This window comes from Oxyura jamaicensis, chromosome 6 (genome assembly GCF_011077185.1).
Source record: "Oxyura jamaicensis isolate SHBP4307 breed ruddy duck chromosome 6, BPBGC_Ojam_1.0, whole genome shotgun sequence".
NCBI classification, from domain to species: domain Eukaryota; kingdom Metazoa; phylum Chordata; class Aves; order Anseriformes; family Anatidae; genus Oxyura; species Oxyura jamaicensis.
Genome location: NC_048898.1, coordinates 9,469,164 through 9,486,762, shown reverse-complemented (window position 1 = coordinate 9,486,762; position 17,599 = coordinate 9,469,164). Strand labels below are relative to the sequence as shown.

The window sequence follows — 17,599 nt, the reverse complement described above, 5'->3', positions numbered from 1 at the left end:
GCGCCGCCCTCAAAATGGCGCCGCCCTCAAAATGGCGCCGCCCTCAACAGGGTCCCCACTGGAGGCGGCTTCCAGAAGTTTCTCTGCCCGCGTTAAAGATGGCTTCCCGGCGTCCTGGGGACTGAGTGATGTCACATCTCCTCCGACTCTTGGAGCCAATGGTGCGTGCGTGCTGTGGAGTCACGTGGGCTGAGCCAGCCAGTCGGCGTGGGCGCGCGGGTCGCCGTTGCGTCATTCTGTTGGCGGAGCGACGCGGAGCAGAGCGGGGCGGTTACGCAGGTGCGGGCTGGGGGCGGGTGGCCTCGGGGGCACCGCGGGAGGCACTGCGGTGGGATCGGCCCCGGGCCCGGGTGGGCGCTTCGCGGCCCTCAGTGGGTCGGGGTCGGCTGTGGGACGGCTGCCCCGCGGGGCGAAGGCCTGGGGACCGCGGGGCCGGGGCTGGGCCGGGCCGGGCCGGGCCGGGCCGGGCCTGGCCGACCCCTAGGCTCTGTGCCGCCGTGTGCTTTTCCTTAACGCGTGAGGCGGTTTGTCTCAAACGCTAGTTTAAAAAAATAGCAAATTCAGTGTAAGTTGTGGTAAATGCGTTATTTGATGGGAAGAGTGGGATGTGGGGGAGGAAGTGGGGTAAGGCGCCCAGCGCATTTCCGGTCACACAAGTAGGCTCTCGTAGCCGGGCTCTCGTAACCCCTTCCTAGGACCAACCCCTAACTTCCTAGGACCAAGATTTTTTCTGCTTTCTTTTTTCTGTTCTTAATTTTGAATTCTAGCAGGATGGGTACTCGTTTCTTGTGCGTGATTAACGTTATCGTTATTTAAAGCACGCAAGTTATATTTGATAATGTGTACCTAAGCTCTGAAGGGTTGCCTGAAAAAGTACTGGTAGTCGGTGTGTCTTGTTACACCAGGAACTGTGTGAAGTCACAGAGTAGGTGGAACGACAAGGACTTCGATTGCCTTGTGTGTGAGGCATGCAGTACTTGTGGAAGTAGGATAAAGTTCCCATGTTACGCTGCCTGTAGAGCCTGGAGGCTGCTGTGCCGTACACTGGTGATGGTGCATAAGTTATGGCAGCATCTTCTGGTCAGAGCTGCTACACGGTAACCTGAGCTCCTGCTCTGTGACCTTGACTGAAATCTGAGTCTATAAAAAGCTATCTAATTCATCAAAAGAGTAACTGAAAAGGAAACAAGTTTTCCAAAAACTCTTTCCATCGCATGTATTACACCGTTTAGTCATCTGGCATTATACCTGACTGAAGTTTATGTAGAGTTGGGAGATCTTACACTCTTGGAAGGAAGAATACCCATGCAGTGTTTTTCAAAATAAAAATTACTTGACAGAGTAATTCAAACGTAAATACCTAAAGGCTCTTGATGCAACTCGTGTAAGAAATGTGATGTGTTTTTCTGATTTTTGGTAAGTGCCTTGTTGCAGGAGATAACCAACAGAAATTGAACAAATAGGGATGGAATAACAGAGTTAAATTACATTTAAGAATGTTCTAGTTCTCATTATAGTACTCAAGAATCAGTATTTCTAATTATTATATTTTACTATTTATTATATGGCATGGAGTAGTTGAGAACAAGTAGTAAATGTGGGGTGTTTGTGTGAAAACCTTGTAACAAAACAGTAAAACACATTTTCTCATGTACTTGCAGGAACACTGTTAAACAATCTAAGCAACCATGTTGGCTGCAAGGCTAGTGTGCCTGAGGACGTTACCATGCCAGGCATTCCGCCCCACCATTACTCAAGCTTCCCCGGCATTGAGGAATTCCAGTATAAAAGCATACAAGCTGTGGCAGCCTAACCAGGTAAGGTAAATGTCAAGAGGCTGAGTATTTTGCCAGGAGAATTGCTTGGCATGAAGTACCTGTTCTGAATGCTCCTAAGCCTTTGGCTTGTTTGAGATACCTGTTTTTACTTCCTGAAGGAATAACATAAATCAAAAACAGAATGCTTAAAAGTGGTCGAAGTAATATTTTCTATTTAAATTCTTAGAAGAAGAACCTGAAGTAGGTAATTAGCATCGGGCAAGACTTACTATGCAAGGTAGGCAGAGCAAAAGTTCTGCCTCTTTCTAGGTACTTGTTTCCTAGTACAAGTCTTAAATGTTAAGTTAAATACAAAATTTATTTTTAAAGACAGTAGTCCCAGTATGTCTTTAGAGCTGTTGCCCAGGCCAGAGTAATTTTCAAAAACTGGCAGGATTATCGAGAGTCTTACTGACAGTTTCAAAACTGAACTGTCATTATCCAAAGACTTCACGGAGAGAAGATAGTTGTTTCTCCTTTCTGTTTTCATCTTAAGCATAGAAAACTTTTTTAAGCACCCTAAATTGCAGGCTGAGATTTTTTTTGTTTGTTTTGGTGGGGTTCTGATTTTTTGGTGGCTTTGTTTGTGTTTTGTTTCACTTTGTGAAGAACGCTACATAATTATAACGGTAGAGTTAGATGTTGTTAGGTGGAAAAAAAAATAAAAATACCTGAAATGCTTTGGTAGACTTCCTGGATTTTATTGCTCGATCAGCTGATGCCTGTAGCAATGACTGTAGATCTCCATTTTTAGTATTAATACAAACTTGCTACTTTGAGCAATCCCTTGGTCGAGTGCCCATATAATAATTCAGAAATTTCTGAAAAAATGGTAAAGTCTTCAAAAGCAGTTTCTGAACTTAAAATAGGAATTTCTACACCTCTTGCATGAAGGGTTCAGCAGAGCAACACACTTTATTTGCTTGGAGCTTCTTAGCCATAAATCTTTAGGTTATAGGCCTTCATTCAAGGTTTGTTCTTGAAATCAAGGTTAGATACGAAAGTGAACTCACACTGTTCTCCCAAATTCAGTGGGCAGGAATGTTGTGGGTTTTTTTTTAACAAAGTTAAGTAAATAAAGAGTATGTTTTTAAATGAAAAGTAAAATAAAGCCTTATGGCCTTGCTTAATATGGTGGGAGTAGAATAGAAATGCGAACGTGGAATGTTTTTTTTTAGCAGAGCTGTTAACTTCAACTTCTGCATTGGCTCTATACTACTGTGTGTAGATGTTTCTTGTAGGGTTTCTTAAACTTTAATATTCAGTTGTTTTCTCTGAGCATTGTTGTTTCACGTATTTGGAAGGTAAGCACAAATTAACTATCTATAGCAGGTGTGGCAAGTAAATGGTTTGTTGTGTTAAAAGCAAATTGCTTTCTCTCAGAAATGGATTGTTATCTGTCAATACAGTTCATCATAAGGAATGTTTCCTGTTTTATTTAATTTAATCTGTCTTATTTTACCTTTGAATCTAACAGTGTTATGCTACTAGAGTAAGAACTGGCGTAAGGCGTGGGAAAATTGGCCAGGAAATCAAAGAAGCAGCATTTGAGCAATCTGCAGAAACTGCACTTAAAGGTAGGGTAGCTCTGCTTTATATACTCCTAATCTTTTGAAGTTATCTTAAAACTTCTTTGAAGAAAATGGTTTCCTTCAAACCAGTAGGGATACTGAAAACATTGCTTAGTATTTCAAGTTCACCAGCAATCTGGAGACAGTTTCTCTGCTTGTTGTTCTGTGTAATGTTCAAAGCTGGAAATACCTCACAGTTTCTCACAAGACGTTTATTATCTCTGCTTTGTGGTGCTGGTGGGAACTATGAAATCACACTTGGCTGCTTCTTAATGGAGACTAGAACTTCCTTGGCTACAGATGTCTTAAAAATAATGCTAATACTTTGTTCCAACTACTTTGTATACTGTTTCAAGGAAGTATTCTGCACTGTGTAGAGTTTGCCAAATAAGGAGGAAAAAAGGAAAGGAAAAGGTCTAGGATGCTGTGGGCATGTAAGGTATTAGTGTACTATGCTTGCTGGTACATTTAGTGTGAATCAGCCTGTTCTCCATGGGTCACAAAGGGAGTGTTAAGATAGATACCAGTAGTTCAGCAAGACTTGTAAATGTACGTTAGCAGGACTGAATTGTTAAGTAGAATTGAGTAAATTGAGAAGAGAACACCATGGCTATAGCACACTACGGAAGAATGTGCTCTTAAAAGAATCGTACAAGTGACAGCATTTGGTCTCAGCTGATAAATCCTTTTACTTGTGTTGTGACACGTAAGTAGTATGTCTAAAAATCAGACAGTAGAAACTGGTGGTAAATCATGCCTTGTGCCTGTCAGCTTTGTATATCGCATCTGAAACCGATATGGATCAAACCTAATACCAAAGACTCTTGACTGAGCAAATGTTAAAGGTAGATGAATGACAGGAAAGGGCACAATATCCACAATCCTTATGTTGGAGGACTTGTTAACTGGCCTTTGTGTTAGAATTCCCAGCTGTTAGTGTAATAAAGGCCAATACATTTGCCATGATACTAGCAGGTCTCAATTCTTACTCTGTTTTATGAAACTGTATGGTGTTGATAGGCTTAATCTAGAATGTTTCATGTGTAGTTATCTCAGAAGTGGTTACACATTGACTTTTGAAGTTAAGTGAAGCTTTAACAAGCCTAACATGGATCGGTTATTACAAATAAAGTCGTGTGAGAATGCTGTTAACTGTCCAAGAAAAGCATTCATGAGAGCATGATTTTTCTTCATACAGTTGATCGTCTGGGAAAATTCGTTGTTGCTGGAGGGGCTGCTGTTGGCCTGGGGGCCCTCTGTTACTATGGAATGGGCATGTCCAGTGAGATAGGAGCTATTGAAAAAGCCGTGTAAGTAAAATAGCTTATTTAAGTAAAGACCGTTTGGAAGTGAATCTCCCTTCTTTTTTCTGTCCCTTCTCTAGCTAGTATCTCCTAATATGCATGTAGCTTACCTTTCTTACTCTCTGGACAGAAAGCCTTTGCTTCTGGCCATGCAGGATTTTAAAATGTGTAACTGAAAGCAAAATTTAAGTAACTCAGACTTAAATAGATACTGATTTATGTGAATTCCTCTGTGTTGCTAAATTTGAAACTCAAGGTGTGCCACATGCAAATAATTCATAAATTTTGAAGAGTAAAGCAATTGTTAAGACCACTTTTGCCTTGTGTTCCTCTGAGATTATTCATTAAACTTTAATATTAGTGTTCTGTAAGGAATGTGTAAAGGAGTTTCCTTTGAATACTTACGTTGGTTTAAACTCTTTAAACTTAGATGTATTGCACAACAAAAACCTCACTGATGACAGCATCTAGTTAGACTTAAGTCAGTTACTGGTAAGCATAGGCGTGGGAGAAAGTGATGCTGGCATTGTCTTGATTTGCTTATTCTACTATTAGTCATTTCCAAATACAAATGTATTCATTGTATTGAGGAGCTCTCATTCGTGTCCAGTTCTGTTGCTATTGTTAGAGCTCTCCAAATGACATGCCTGTCTTGTGATACCAGATAAACGTGTGCATGGTGACTCAGCACTTTGTGAGCTGCTCTGCAGGCTGCTTACTGCCCAGTACACAATCTATAGACATTTTTCCTTAAACTCATTTGTTATATGCACACATAACTCTCTACTTTTACATACTTAGAAAAAAATCTATTATCTCACATGTGAACTTTCTCTTGTGTATACTTTCTCCTTAGAATTGAACTATCATTAGCATTCTTTGTAAATCACAGTGTTGCTAGAGTTGTAACGTAATATCTGCATGTAGTGGGGAAGATCTAAAAGCTCAGACCCCTGTTGTAAGGTGAACTCCTGATACAAGTTGCTAAACCACACAATTTTGTGATACTTCACTTCTGTCCATAAATGAATATATTTACCAGCTTGGATGTTCTTTTTTTTTTTAGTTGGTCTTCATATCTATGCAGTTATCAACATCAGAATGTACAACTACTTTTTTTTTTTTCAGTATTTGGCCACAGTATGTGAAAGACAGAATTCACTCTACTTACATGTACTTTGCGGGAAGTATTGGCTTGACAGCACTGTCAGCTGTTGCAGTAAGCAGATCTCCAGCACTCATGAGCCTCATGACAAAAGGCTCCTGGCTGGTAAGCTCATGTTATACAAAAAATTAACTGAGAAATGACCCTAAATGTTGTGGTTGATAACAAAAATGCAAAATGGAAACTGTTTTCTGAAAAGGAAGGTGAAACTTTGCTTATGCTATTGTCATTATCTTTGAAGACCACAGAAGTTCCCTAATATTTTGTGTTTTATAATTTGATGCATCTAATTGCATGGAGATGTGCACCTTCTGTACCTCGTTGATAGTTTGTTTCTGACAAACTGTGTACACAACATAAAATGCTGTGCTTTGCTGACCAGCTATATGTAAATATGAACCCGTTGCAAGTGGCCATTTGAGGTTAGCAATACTATTTCTGTAGCTTTCTAAAAATGGGATTAGAGATCCTTATGTGTTTGTGCTCCTCCCTGTGCTATTTGGTGTAACTCTTCCAAAGCTCTTGTTTGCCAAGGCCAACGTGGTACTGGTAAGCAAATTATCCAGGCAAACTGCTAACAAAATATCTGCTTCTTACATATTTGGTGTGCTAAGTGTAGCAGAATAGTAATAGCTAAATGCTAGCATCTACACAGCTTTACAGAGATCAAATTAATAATGCTTCCTTAGTGGTAAACCAAAGTTGTATGTTTGTCTAATCAGCTGGCTAGGTGCTGGATGTTTTTTTCAGAATGAAAAGTAAGAGGAGGCAATGAGGTTTTAAAAGGCAATAGTACAAGCATGTGAACAGAATACTGGCTTCGGGTGGCGAAATGTACAAGAAAAAAAAAATAAAGCTAGTATTGCAGATACTTTAATGAAAATGGGATTGACCGGAGGACCTGTGTGTTTTCCTTACACGAATAAGAGATTCTTACCATCTCTCGCTAAACTTGGATTTCTAGCAGACTTGGCATAAGTAAAATGGCAATTACTGCAAATTAGGATCTGCAAAGATTTTACTAGAATAGTACAGAAATTGACAAATGTTCAAGTTATGACTTAGCATAATTCCAAAAAGAGCAGTTTATTGACTTGGAGACTAGGAGGTTCAACAAATCATGTGGTAGAATGGAGATCATACGTTCTTATGCCAACTTGAGCTCTCTACTGCTGTTCTTACAGGCAATAGGTGCAACTTTTGCTGCTATGATTGGTGCTGGAATGTTGGTCAGGTCCATATCCTATGAAAACAGTCCAGCAGCTAAACATCTTGCTTGGATGATGCATTCAGGTATGTGGCTATAGTTTTCATTATAAAATTGTATGTTCCCATGCGACAACATTCTTACTTGAAGAAAACTTTGATATTATAATAAATTATTGCGTACTGCTGCTGGAGACTTAAGATTTTTCAGAGACCACTGGGATTTTTTAAGTGTCCTTAATGTACCTGTAATTTCTTGTAATCTTGTAAAAGTCATGCTGAAGTTGAACTTGAGGTACGTGTTGGATAGAACTGATTTATTAATACCTGCTTTGTTTTTGTGACTGCTTTCTGGCACTATAGCTTTTGTAAGCACTTGCCTACACTTTATGAAATTCATCTGTACAGCATAGGAAGATATTTGGAAATTGATCAGAAACATACAGTTTTAGTGTTAAATAACAGCTTTTAGATACACATTCCTGTCAGGTTTGCAAACCAAAGATTGGGTTTGCAAGAACCAGATCAGTGTCTTACTGATGTAGCATACTTCAAGTAACATTTAGACAGACACGTTAGGCACTGAAATTGTACTAGTCTCTCTAGAACTAAAGCCATCTGTTAAGAAGTTGAATTTATTTCAGTGATGTTATTGATCTAGTGTGACATTAACGAATAGGTATAGGTTTCATGCAAGACTAGCAAAAAGTCTGACTTAATTGCCGTACTAATTCTTACTGCAAAAATCTGTCCTGCCTTTTAGTTTTGGGCGTTCCTATGGCTATTTTGTAGTTGATCAGTCCATTTAAAGTATCTCTTAACAGCTGTTTTTGAAGAGATGAGTATTTTGTCTGCTATTAAGCTTTCTTCCAAAGACGAGCTCGCTGAAGTACTCTCCAAAACTAGAGGAAAGTAGGTCACTGAATTTAAGATTGTGCACTTATCTAGAAGGTAATGCGATAAAATGGCAAGTGTGTGCACTGGTGTTCTGTCATGTTAAGTGGATTAGTTTGAGTCATGTTATCCGACTTGAAACATTGTTTTGGCAGATGGTGTCTTTTCCAGAGCTGTTCCAAACCTTACTGGTTTTGTGTTCCTTTGGCTAGGTGTCATGGGTGCGGTGGTGGCTCCATTAGCCTTCTTGGGTGGTCCTCTGCTGATCAGAGCTGCCTGGTACACAGCTGGAATCGTCGGAGGGCTCTCAACTGTGGCCATGTGTGCTCCAAGTGAAAAATTTCTGAACATGGGAGGGCCACTTGGAATAGGCTTAGGCTTTGTTCTGGCCTCTTCAATTGGTAAAGTATTATTTTAACTGTCACATAGAGTAGTTTATAAACTTACACTGCTAGGATGGGCAGCTCACTTTTAGTTACAGGCTAGTCTGTCAGTTTGCTGGAGAAGATAACTCCATTACACTTTGAAGACAGAAAATGAAATTATGCTTCTGACAAGTGTTAATTTGATGAATGGCTGACAGTAATGGTTTTTATTGTTCAACTACTGGCAGTGAATCTGGAGAACAGTAAATGTTACCCTAGCTTCTGATTCACTTGTTCTTTTCCCTTGCATGTTTCTGGGCATTGTTGCGTGAAAATCCCAGGAACACAAGTACTTGCGCGTGAAGAAAAGAATGCATGATTCTCTAGGGTGTTCAAAATGACTGCGTTGGGTTGTATGAGACATCTTTTGTAGGTGCATTAAAGTTCCTTGAATCAAAAATGCACTGCAAATTGAGAATTGTCACTGAAAAACACATGCTACAGGAATTGAAGTTTAATGTTACTCAGAGTAGCAAATACAGTAGCTTTTTCTTCAAGGCTATTTTATGTTCTTCTCCAGGGTCCATGTTCTTGCCTCCTACTTCTGCTTTTGGGGCTGGATTGTATTCAGTAGCTGTTTACGGTGGATTGGTACTCTTTGGCATGTTTCTGCTGTATGATACACAGCATGTCATCAAGCGTGCAGAGACTCTACCATATTATGGAGTGACAAAGTATGACCCAATCAATGCGTAAGTATTCTGATCTCACTGGATGTATAAGAATTAGCTTTGAGCTGTATGGCAGTATGTCTTACAAAGAGCCAGACCCTTGTTTACTATTCAAAAGTGTGTTGCTATCAAACGGAAGGAATCATAGGGTTTAGGAACATAATGTGAGAAAAACTAGTGGACTTAAAACTGAAAGCATCTGCTTGAAATGAGAGGAACGGGATTGAAAATGTGGTGTAATGTCCAGTAATACTAGCTTCCAAAAAAGCACTTGTTTTCTGAAGCATTGTTGAGAATATTTATAGTTGTTCTCTGAAAATACCTCTGAGTATCAGCTGAGATGAAGTATGTTAACTCTTCTGAAGTTGCTTAATATTTACTGGTCTTTGTCACGCTAAAAAAAATGTGAAAGGGAAAGAAGGATTAATTGACCTTCAGTAAAGAGCAAGTCTGACTAACAAGTAACTGCGTTACTGTAGATGTTGTCTATCTGATCTTAGGTGAATTGTTTATCTCCTTGCATCTGGCCTTCTGTCAGTAAAATAGAACACTAGTTGTCTTCTAAATTCATGGACATAAATAGTTGATGATAAAGCATAGAAATAGAGGTCTCCTATAAGAAGAGCGTAGTCTCTGTTAAGATTTTTGCAAATAGATACTGCTGGCAGAGATGGTACAAGAAAATAAAGGGGTGTTTCTACTCAACGAGGGTGGAGGACATGGTATAGTTGAGTTTTGTTAGATACCCTTGATGGATGCTTTTTTATGGTATGAAATGCAAAATAATACTGTTTACGTTCAACAAGATTAACTTTCATTTCTTCTTTCCTAGGTGCATGGGTATCTACACAGATACACTGAACATCTTCATTCGGGTGGCTACCATGCTCGCTGGTGGTGGAGGTGGCCGTAGGAAGTAAAGCAAGACCCTTTGCAGCTGACAGCCCAGAGTTCTAGGTTGTCTACCTAGTGCATATACTAAATAAAAACTTATGGTTACAAGCACTTTTGCTGCAGGTCAGAAGTTTAAAGCATTTCAGCATATTGTTCAAGTGCAATGTGATTCAAACTTAATAGTGTTTCATCAAACACCTTCCAACAATGTGGACTGCTTGAAATTGTACATTATTTTCGGAGAGTAAATTATTTTAAATATGTATGAGTAAAATAGTTGATCTTCTTTTTAATGGGTTTGACAGCAGTTCAACTCTTGCTTTCTTTTTCTACTGTAACTGCATAGTAAAGTAAGTAATTTCTGTAAACGGGTATCTATCCTATGTGCAGATAAGGACGCAAGCTACTTCAAGAAATGCTGTTCAGATGCAACAGTTTTCAGTTAAGTTATAGAAGTCGTATTTTATTTGCATATTAAGAAGAACTGAGTAAGTTGGATGTGGTATTGAAAGTAACAATGTTTTTTGCTACTTAAGCAGAAATTTCAGAAAGGTTTAAGCAATTTTCAGAAAGACATTGGTCACCTCACCCACCCAGTCCAACAACATACAGAAGACAATATGAAGAACCTATGTGACACCCGTCCCACATGAAAACTGCAGTCTCCTTCTGGGGCACATGAAAACTCCATGTCTACTTTCCAGTGTTTTAATGTTAAATGGATATAGTAGCAGCTAGGCTCTTTTGATACTAGATTTATCAAATTGCTGAATAATGATAGAGGTGTGTCTTTCTTCCAGTGACTAAAATTTCAGTATTGCAGATGAAGCATCATTCATCAGAACAGCTTCCACTATTCATCTCCTCTTAGAAGCTTGTACAGTTGACACTGAATGAAAAGCGATTGAGGACTGCCTGCTGTAAAGCCAAGTATCACTAATTTACCATTCTGATATATGCTGTAGTCTGTCTCTAACTTTTCCAAATTGGTGTGCTTAGTGCAGTTGAAAAGAAATATTCCAATAGGTGGAATTGATTTAACGTTAAGAAATGTATACTTGCTAAAGTACATCACGTTATGTTGGAATATGGGACGAGTTCTTGGGCACAAGAAAGTTTGAGCTCGTACCAACAACTCGGACTTCTGTTTTTCTGGTGAATATGCTATGTTTATGTATTATGGGAAAAATAAAATTCTAGCCTCACAAGTTGATTGCTCTTATTTTTCATGTGTTAATCTAATTTATTTTTTTAATGAACTTTGCAGTAACTCAGTTAAGAGTACTGTGGGTTTTTTTTGCTACAAATTCCTTTGTAAGAGAATGCATACTCCTGTTTTAAAAAATAATTAAAAAAAAAATCCCCAAAGATGTTTTCCAGTTTCACTGGTTGCCATCTTTGGGGGATGTTTCCCAGATGGAAGATGCTGATCTACACTTGCTTTAAGTGATCCTTCTGGTGTGTCCTGTTGGCTATGGAATACAGCCAGTACTGCTTTTTTTTCTGTTGTTTACTGCAGTATTTTTAGTCTCTACAGTCACAGGGAAAAACAGTGGACTGTGAAGAGCCTTGTTGCACAAAATCCTTTGTGACCAAAGGTCATACAGCACAAACTAGCTCATGGCACTATTTTAAATGAAGTAAAGCTTTTAGTACTTAGAGAAGGTAGAAATCTCTGGATCACATCAAGTGTAGGTAAGTTTATAGGATCTTGGTCTTCTCACGTAGTTTCATACACAATGATATATGTGAACTGATAAAGAGTAACTATACATAGCAGTATACTTGTCATCAAATTCTGTAATCTACAGGAAGAGATTCTAGGGAATCTAACTTATAACAAAACTCTAAAAAACTAATATTTGTGCCTGTAACTAAAGAAAACTTAAGCTAAGCTGCTTTGTTTTTTTGTTGGTTTTTTTGGTGTTTTTTTTTTTTTTAGATTCAGAGGAAAAAGCTTTTGAGGTTGATTATGAGCCACAAGGGGGATCCTGGATGGTTTGAAACAGTAAGGTGTAGAACACAACACTGGAAAGTCTAACACCTTTGAACAAACAAAAAAAGACCAGAGTATCTGCTGGAGCATGAACACTCTCATTTGCATTGAGTCTTGTAGGAAGATGCAATTTGACTCCAGCAGGAAAATACTCTGGTGCTATCTAGTGTGGCCCTCCAAAAAGGGGAAAATAAGTTCTTTTATATGTGAAATCAAGGTTTGCTTTACTTAAGACAGCCCTGATTTGGGGAAAAATAAAAATCTTGAATGTGGTGGTTTGATAGGTACAAGAACCTGGTGCTCATTTTGCAGTGACAGCATCTGTTAGTTTCCTGTGCTGGTTTTCTGTCATGCTGTTCTTTAAATGCCAACTGAAAACTTGAAAATTTCCTAGAACTAAAAATAATAGTTTAGTTTTATAAATAAAACTTATTAGGATGCTGTTGTAAGTAGTTTGGTTTGTTTCTGTAAATTGAGAAGTACAATTTTAAATCAGGAGTTTCTCATAAGTGAGTATTAAGATCCGTTAAGTATATCTTACTCCACAGCTTTGAGAACAAATACCTCTGAGGAAGGGCTAAATACTTTTTTGAGGTCTCCTCCTAAACACTATGTTCAAATGGAAATTAGATGTTTTACAGCCTGAAATTCATACCTGTAGAAGCTGATCAGTACCTGGATAGACTAATTTTTAATGTCTGGTTTCATTCTATTCCCAGAAAACTGGGAAGCAATAATTATTATTAATAGTAGGCTATAAACTCATAGAAATAAAAAACTGACTTAGCAGTAAAGCTGTTTTTGTTGTTGTTGAATAAGGAATGTTATTTAATGTTCTATTGACTATTTTGCCTTCTCCTTTGGGTGCTTTTGTTTACCGTGGTTTTGATAGTTATAGTCATAAGTTTTTTTCATCTTTTGATGCATTTTGTTGTGTCAGATTGAAGATGGTTATATGTAATTTTATTTCCTTATGACTTTTCATAAGATTATTTAAAAAAATGCAGAGAATTTTTAAATAATTAGTTCTAAGTTTATGGGGAGTGAAATAAATCAGTCGGAAAAGCAAGCATTATAGAATCATAGAATGGCTGGGATTGAAAAAGACCTTAAAGATCATCTAGTTTCAACCCCCCTGCCCTTACCCAGAGCAGACTGCCCAGAGCCACATCCAGCTTCGCCTGGTATGCCTCCAGGGATGAGGCATCCACAATGCCTCTGGGCAACACGTTCCAGTGCCTCACCACCCTCTGAGTGAAAAACTTTCTCCTAATTTCCAATCTAAATCTCCCCTATCTTAGTTTAAAACCATTCCCCCTTGTCCTATCGCTACCAACACACATAAGCAGGTGTTCCCCTGTTTATTATCAGAAACTTTCATAGTTTTCTCTGTTTTGAATTAAATAAACTTGTATTTAAGGAAAACACAATTCTCATGCCTTTGAGTTTTAAGATTCATGTAGTTCAGTGGGAACTCTAAACAGCAGCTTGACTGCCAATAAATATAGGAGGAATAGGTGTTTGTGTGTAAGCATAGCAGAAAGAAAGGAATTTTAAGTTTTATTAGCCAGAAATATGGTCTTATTAAAATCATGATTAAAAATAGCATAGAACCAAGAAACAGTTCAAGGGGAGAGATTTCAAAACTCACCTCTCAGGTTAATGGGGATTGCAGTCGGTTCTTTTTTTTGAAATATTTAGTATGAGTTCCAAAACAGACGTAAGTGCAGTCAGTACTGGGAACAGTTGGATTGCTTCAGGACAATTTATGAGGGAGGTTGGCCTGGATGGTCGAGTTACAGCCTTTCTCAGACTTGAAATGTAAAAGCCTGTTTAGTCTTTATACAGTAGTGACAAGTCTGCTGAAAACATTTTATTCTTTTAGACTGTAGTTGTCCATTAACTACAAAGGGGAAAATGGGATGGAGGAAGGAGAAAGAGATTTGTTTTTTGTTTGTTTGTTTTACAGGCAGTAAAATGGAATCCACTGCAGCCACCAAATCAGCCACCAAATCATCGACTCAGTCGTGTTAGTAACTCCAACTGGCAAAGGTGGATAGAGATGCATGCCATGTTTCCCGACTGGTTGGTCAGGTAGTCTAGGGCTGTAAGAATTCCTTCAAGAGCATCATAGTTTGTCTTTTTGCATCTTATCTTACTCTTAGTGTACTCTGATGTGGGGTTTATGGTTAGATTGGCTGTGGTTTCTCATGCTTAGTTCCACTATCGGTGGTGGCACCTGAGCAGCCCATTGCTACATTGAAATGAGGATGATAACCTGTCCTTTGTTTGGAGACATCTGTTGAAAAAGATGTCTGGACAATCCGTCTTCACATTTCAAAGACAGGTGGACGTTTGTGGGCAGACTGCTTTCAGAACATCAGTTTGAGTGAATTCTGACTACAAGGTAGTGAAGTGTTATATTCCAATCCTGCAAAAATTTTGTCGATAGCTACCTGCTGTCGTGCTGTGCACTTAATGGAGGACTCGTCCATATGCATGGTGTGTGTCTGCCTTTTGGCATTGGAGTGTGTGTTTGTGATGCTTAACTGGGGCAGTGGAACAGAGGTGGGTGTTGGAGGGCTGACGTTCATTGTAAATGACACCTAAAAGTGGGAGAAGTGGGAGGGCAAAGATCTTAAGGAAACTGGAAATGGAAGACTGGGAGCTAGGGTCATCTCCAGATTTGCCCAGAAGAAATAAAAGTCTCTAGCAGATAAGATCCAAGAATATAAAAATCTGTAAGACAAAAAGGTCAGGGAAGCAGTTGGAGAAGGGAGGTAGAGAGAATATACAAATTACTGTACAGCTTGCAGACCTGTGACTTTAGAGTCTGTCAGCTAGATGTTTGAGGCATTTATAAAGAAAGTCATCTTTAAAGCATTAACTTTACAAAATAATCAGAAAATGTAGTAAGTCTCTGCAATGGGAAAGAGATCGTTGCTTTTTGCCAAGGTGGGTTGGACTGGAAAAGAACCTGAGTGCAGAGGTAACTGTTTCTGAATCATGCAGGGAAATAAGGGATGCTTCCTCAAATTCACATTACTAATACAACAGTCATAAAAGATGTCCCTCAAAATGGTGAAAAAACAGTGTAACTTCTTATGGTTAAATTAAGGCACCCTCCAGAGCATTTTTGATGCTTTTCAAGCAGAAACCGGTTTCAAGAAGAAACTGGGTCTTGAAATTGCAATCTTCATAAAGTCAGTATTCTGGAGGTGGTATGCTAAAATACTGTAAGGTTTATGAATGTTTTACTAAACACTCATGCCATTCTAAGAATCTGCATTTTGTATGCAAGTTTTCTTCAATCCAGGTTTAAACAGCTGCTTGTGGCATAAGGAGAATAAAACAGTTGGAGCAAATGGCCTTGTTCAAATTTCAACATAAGTTAAACTAACTTCTGAGCTCTGAGAAAACAAGAAGAATTAAGAACTTACAGGGAGCAAAGTTAATTTAATTCAAAATTCAACCTGGCCAGTTATTGTGAGCCAGTGTAGTTCTCAGGGAACATATGCTGACCTCTATTTCCCAGGGAGAAGGTATGTATTGTAGAAACCATAGCCTGTAGTTTTATTCATTGTATTAAAAAGAGCAATGATGGTGTCTGGGATACAGAAACTAGCTAGGACTAGAATAAAGAGTAAGACAGCAGTTATTTCTCCCAGCAGTTTATGGTAAGTTGAAAATCACTTGGGAGATTGTCCTGGAGCAGGGTTTAAAACATTTTTTGTCTCATTCAGAGCTTTTTCAGCAAGTCTCCTGTGACTCCTCAGTTTGTATCCTGCATATAATGCCTCTGTAGTGCTAGCAGCTGACATGCCCGTGAGCCCCGTGTGTGTCATTCGTGGTCTCTAAGCGCTGTGCTTTCACTTTTCTGTCTCTTCACATGTCACTCTTTTGGATAGCTTTGTTCTATTAGTTGAGGCTTATACCTCTATTTATTTTGCTTGATTTTTAACTTTACGCCTGCAGGCAACGTAAGGAAGATGAAATAACAGATGTCCACTTTCCCTCTGATTTCTTACGTGATTTGAGCTCTTTTTGTAGTCTTCTGAGGTCTTGGACATGATGAGGCCCAGCTTATTATGGTAGCTGTAGGCTTCTAAACAAAGTGCATAGCACAATGAAGCAAAGCTTCGGACCTAAAAGCCTTATACTGGATGCAGTGCTAAGTGTTCTGCGCACAAGATAAATATTTTCCTGTGATCCTCTGGTTTAAGAAAGATGTAATTTAGGAAGCTGGGTTTTGATAGCTAACCTGCCAGAGCTCATACCTCTGTTACAGGGTGGTGAGAGGAGCTGTGTAACCTGGTTACTGTACTGAAGCAGCTCAGTTCCCTCAGTGCCTCGCTCCTTTCCCCCAGAGTGAAGAAAAACATGAATAGGGGGGAATTATCCATCTTTCCAGTTACCTCATCTGTAAGAAATTCCACCTTGTTTCACTTACAGCCACTGTTGCATGAGGAAAAAAAAATCTTTTTCTCTGCCTCTTTCTTCTTTCAGAAAGATGGTAGAAGAATGCAGGACACTTCATTGGGTCTTTGTGAATTACTTAGTCTGGTTGCCCAATGCTTAGTTCCAGAGGACTTAGTATGAGGAAATGAAGTGGTACAATGACAAATGTCTGGGCAGTCATCTTGTTCTTTTTCCTGAATAGATAAGGCATTTAATTAGCTGGCAAGCCTCCAAAGCAGAAAATACTGTGCAGCTGTCAGCCTCTAGGGCTTCCGGAAAGATTTTGTGATTAATCTGCATATTGATCTATTTCTTTAAAGCATAGATAAACCCTGTCTTACTGATCTGACAGAAGCTGGTTGCAGGGATGGCAGAGGGAGTTTCCCCTTCTGAATGGGTATAAATGATGTTGCTCAACCACTGTGGCATCTTCCTGGTGGTTCTGCACATTTTAAGTATGGTGATCATTAAGCACAACCAAAACAAGTAAATACTTTTTCTTTTCTTGTTTTGATGATATGAAATCCAGAATTTGAACGAAGGTACTCAGAGCCACAGGCTAAGGCTGCCTATATTTCTGTGACAATATGAATTTCAACTTGTGCCTGCCATCTCCTACACAGACAGTTGTCTGAGAATAATGTTCCATCATTTGATTTAGTTTCGATTACTTGTGTCAGCTTGCACAAACTAAAACTCCATGATCCTGTTCACTGGGCACCATTTCAATGTAATGAGCACAATCTGTTCCTCAAAGCATTTATGGTCACCTCAGTTGTATTTATGTGACTGGAAGGAAGAAAAAACACATGCTCCATTAACAATGGTTTTACTGTCAGCCAGAAATTTGATGGGATAGGAGAACTCTGCTGAAACTTCTACTGTGAGCCCAAGTTTTGTCTGAATTCATTTGTGTAAGCAACATCAATGATCAGAAAGTGAACTTTCTGTATTTCAGTTGAGCTTGTATATCTCTCGTTCTCTTGGGGCTCATATAAATAATTTGCTAATGTCTCTAGAATTTTGTTTTCTTAAATTGTATTGGAAGAAGAAAAATCTGCTAAGTTACTTGCTCTTATAAATTGTTCAAAAATCATGAATGGAAATATTGCTTAAAGAAATGCAGTAGTTGTTGCTTGGCTTTGTAGTTGTGTGTGTGTTGGGTGGTAGGTTCTTGTTGCGTATGGGTTTTGTTTTT

The 17,599-nt window shown here is 38.9% G+C and overlaps 1 protein-coding gene across 2 annotated transcripts; it reads left to right on the top strand.

Annotated features, from left to right (window-relative positions):
- The first annotated feature begins 153 nt into the window (after positions 1 to 153).
- GHITM (growth hormone inducible transmembrane protein) lies at positions 154 to 11,315 on the top strand. 2 transcript variants are annotated; one of them, XM_035329994.1, is made up of 10 exons: positions 154 to 279; positions 1,662 to 1,817; positions 3,295 to 3,394; positions 4,587 to 4,698; positions 5,821 to 5,962; positions 7,042 to 7,150; positions 8,170 to 8,358; positions 8,903 to 9,074; positions 9,886 to 10,010; positions 10,748 to 11,315. In XM_035329994.1, exons 2-9 carry the CDS (start codon positions 1,689 to 1,691, stop codon positions 9,971 to 9,973), a joined length of 1,041 nt encoding a protein of 346 aa, XP_035185885.1. In that variant the 5' UTR covers positions 154 to 279; positions 1,662 to 1,688; the 3' UTR covers positions 9,974 to 10,010; positions 10,748 to 11,315. The 2 variants fall into 2 exon arrangements, with proteins under 2 accessions (XP_035185885.1, XP_035185884.1); XM_035329993.1 differs by having other exon boundaries at positions 9,886 to 11,315.
- Positions 11,316 to 17,599: the final 6,284 nt, after the last annotated feature.

Excerpts from the sequence above, each read along its gene's own strand:
- GHITM (XM_035329994.1), top strand. The coding sequence starts at position 1,689 with ATGTTGGCTGCAAGGCTAGTGTGCCTGAGGACGTTACCATGCCAGGCA. Across the intron at positions 3,395-4,586 it reads TGCAGAAACTGCACTTAAAG|TTGATCGTCTGGGAAAATTC; the intron begins GTAGGGTAGCTC and ends TTCTTCATACAG. Across the intron at positions 8,359-8,902 it reads TGTTCTGGCCTCTTCAATTG|GGTCCATGTTCTTGCCTCCT; the intron begins GTAAAGTATTAT and ends GTTCTTCTCCAG.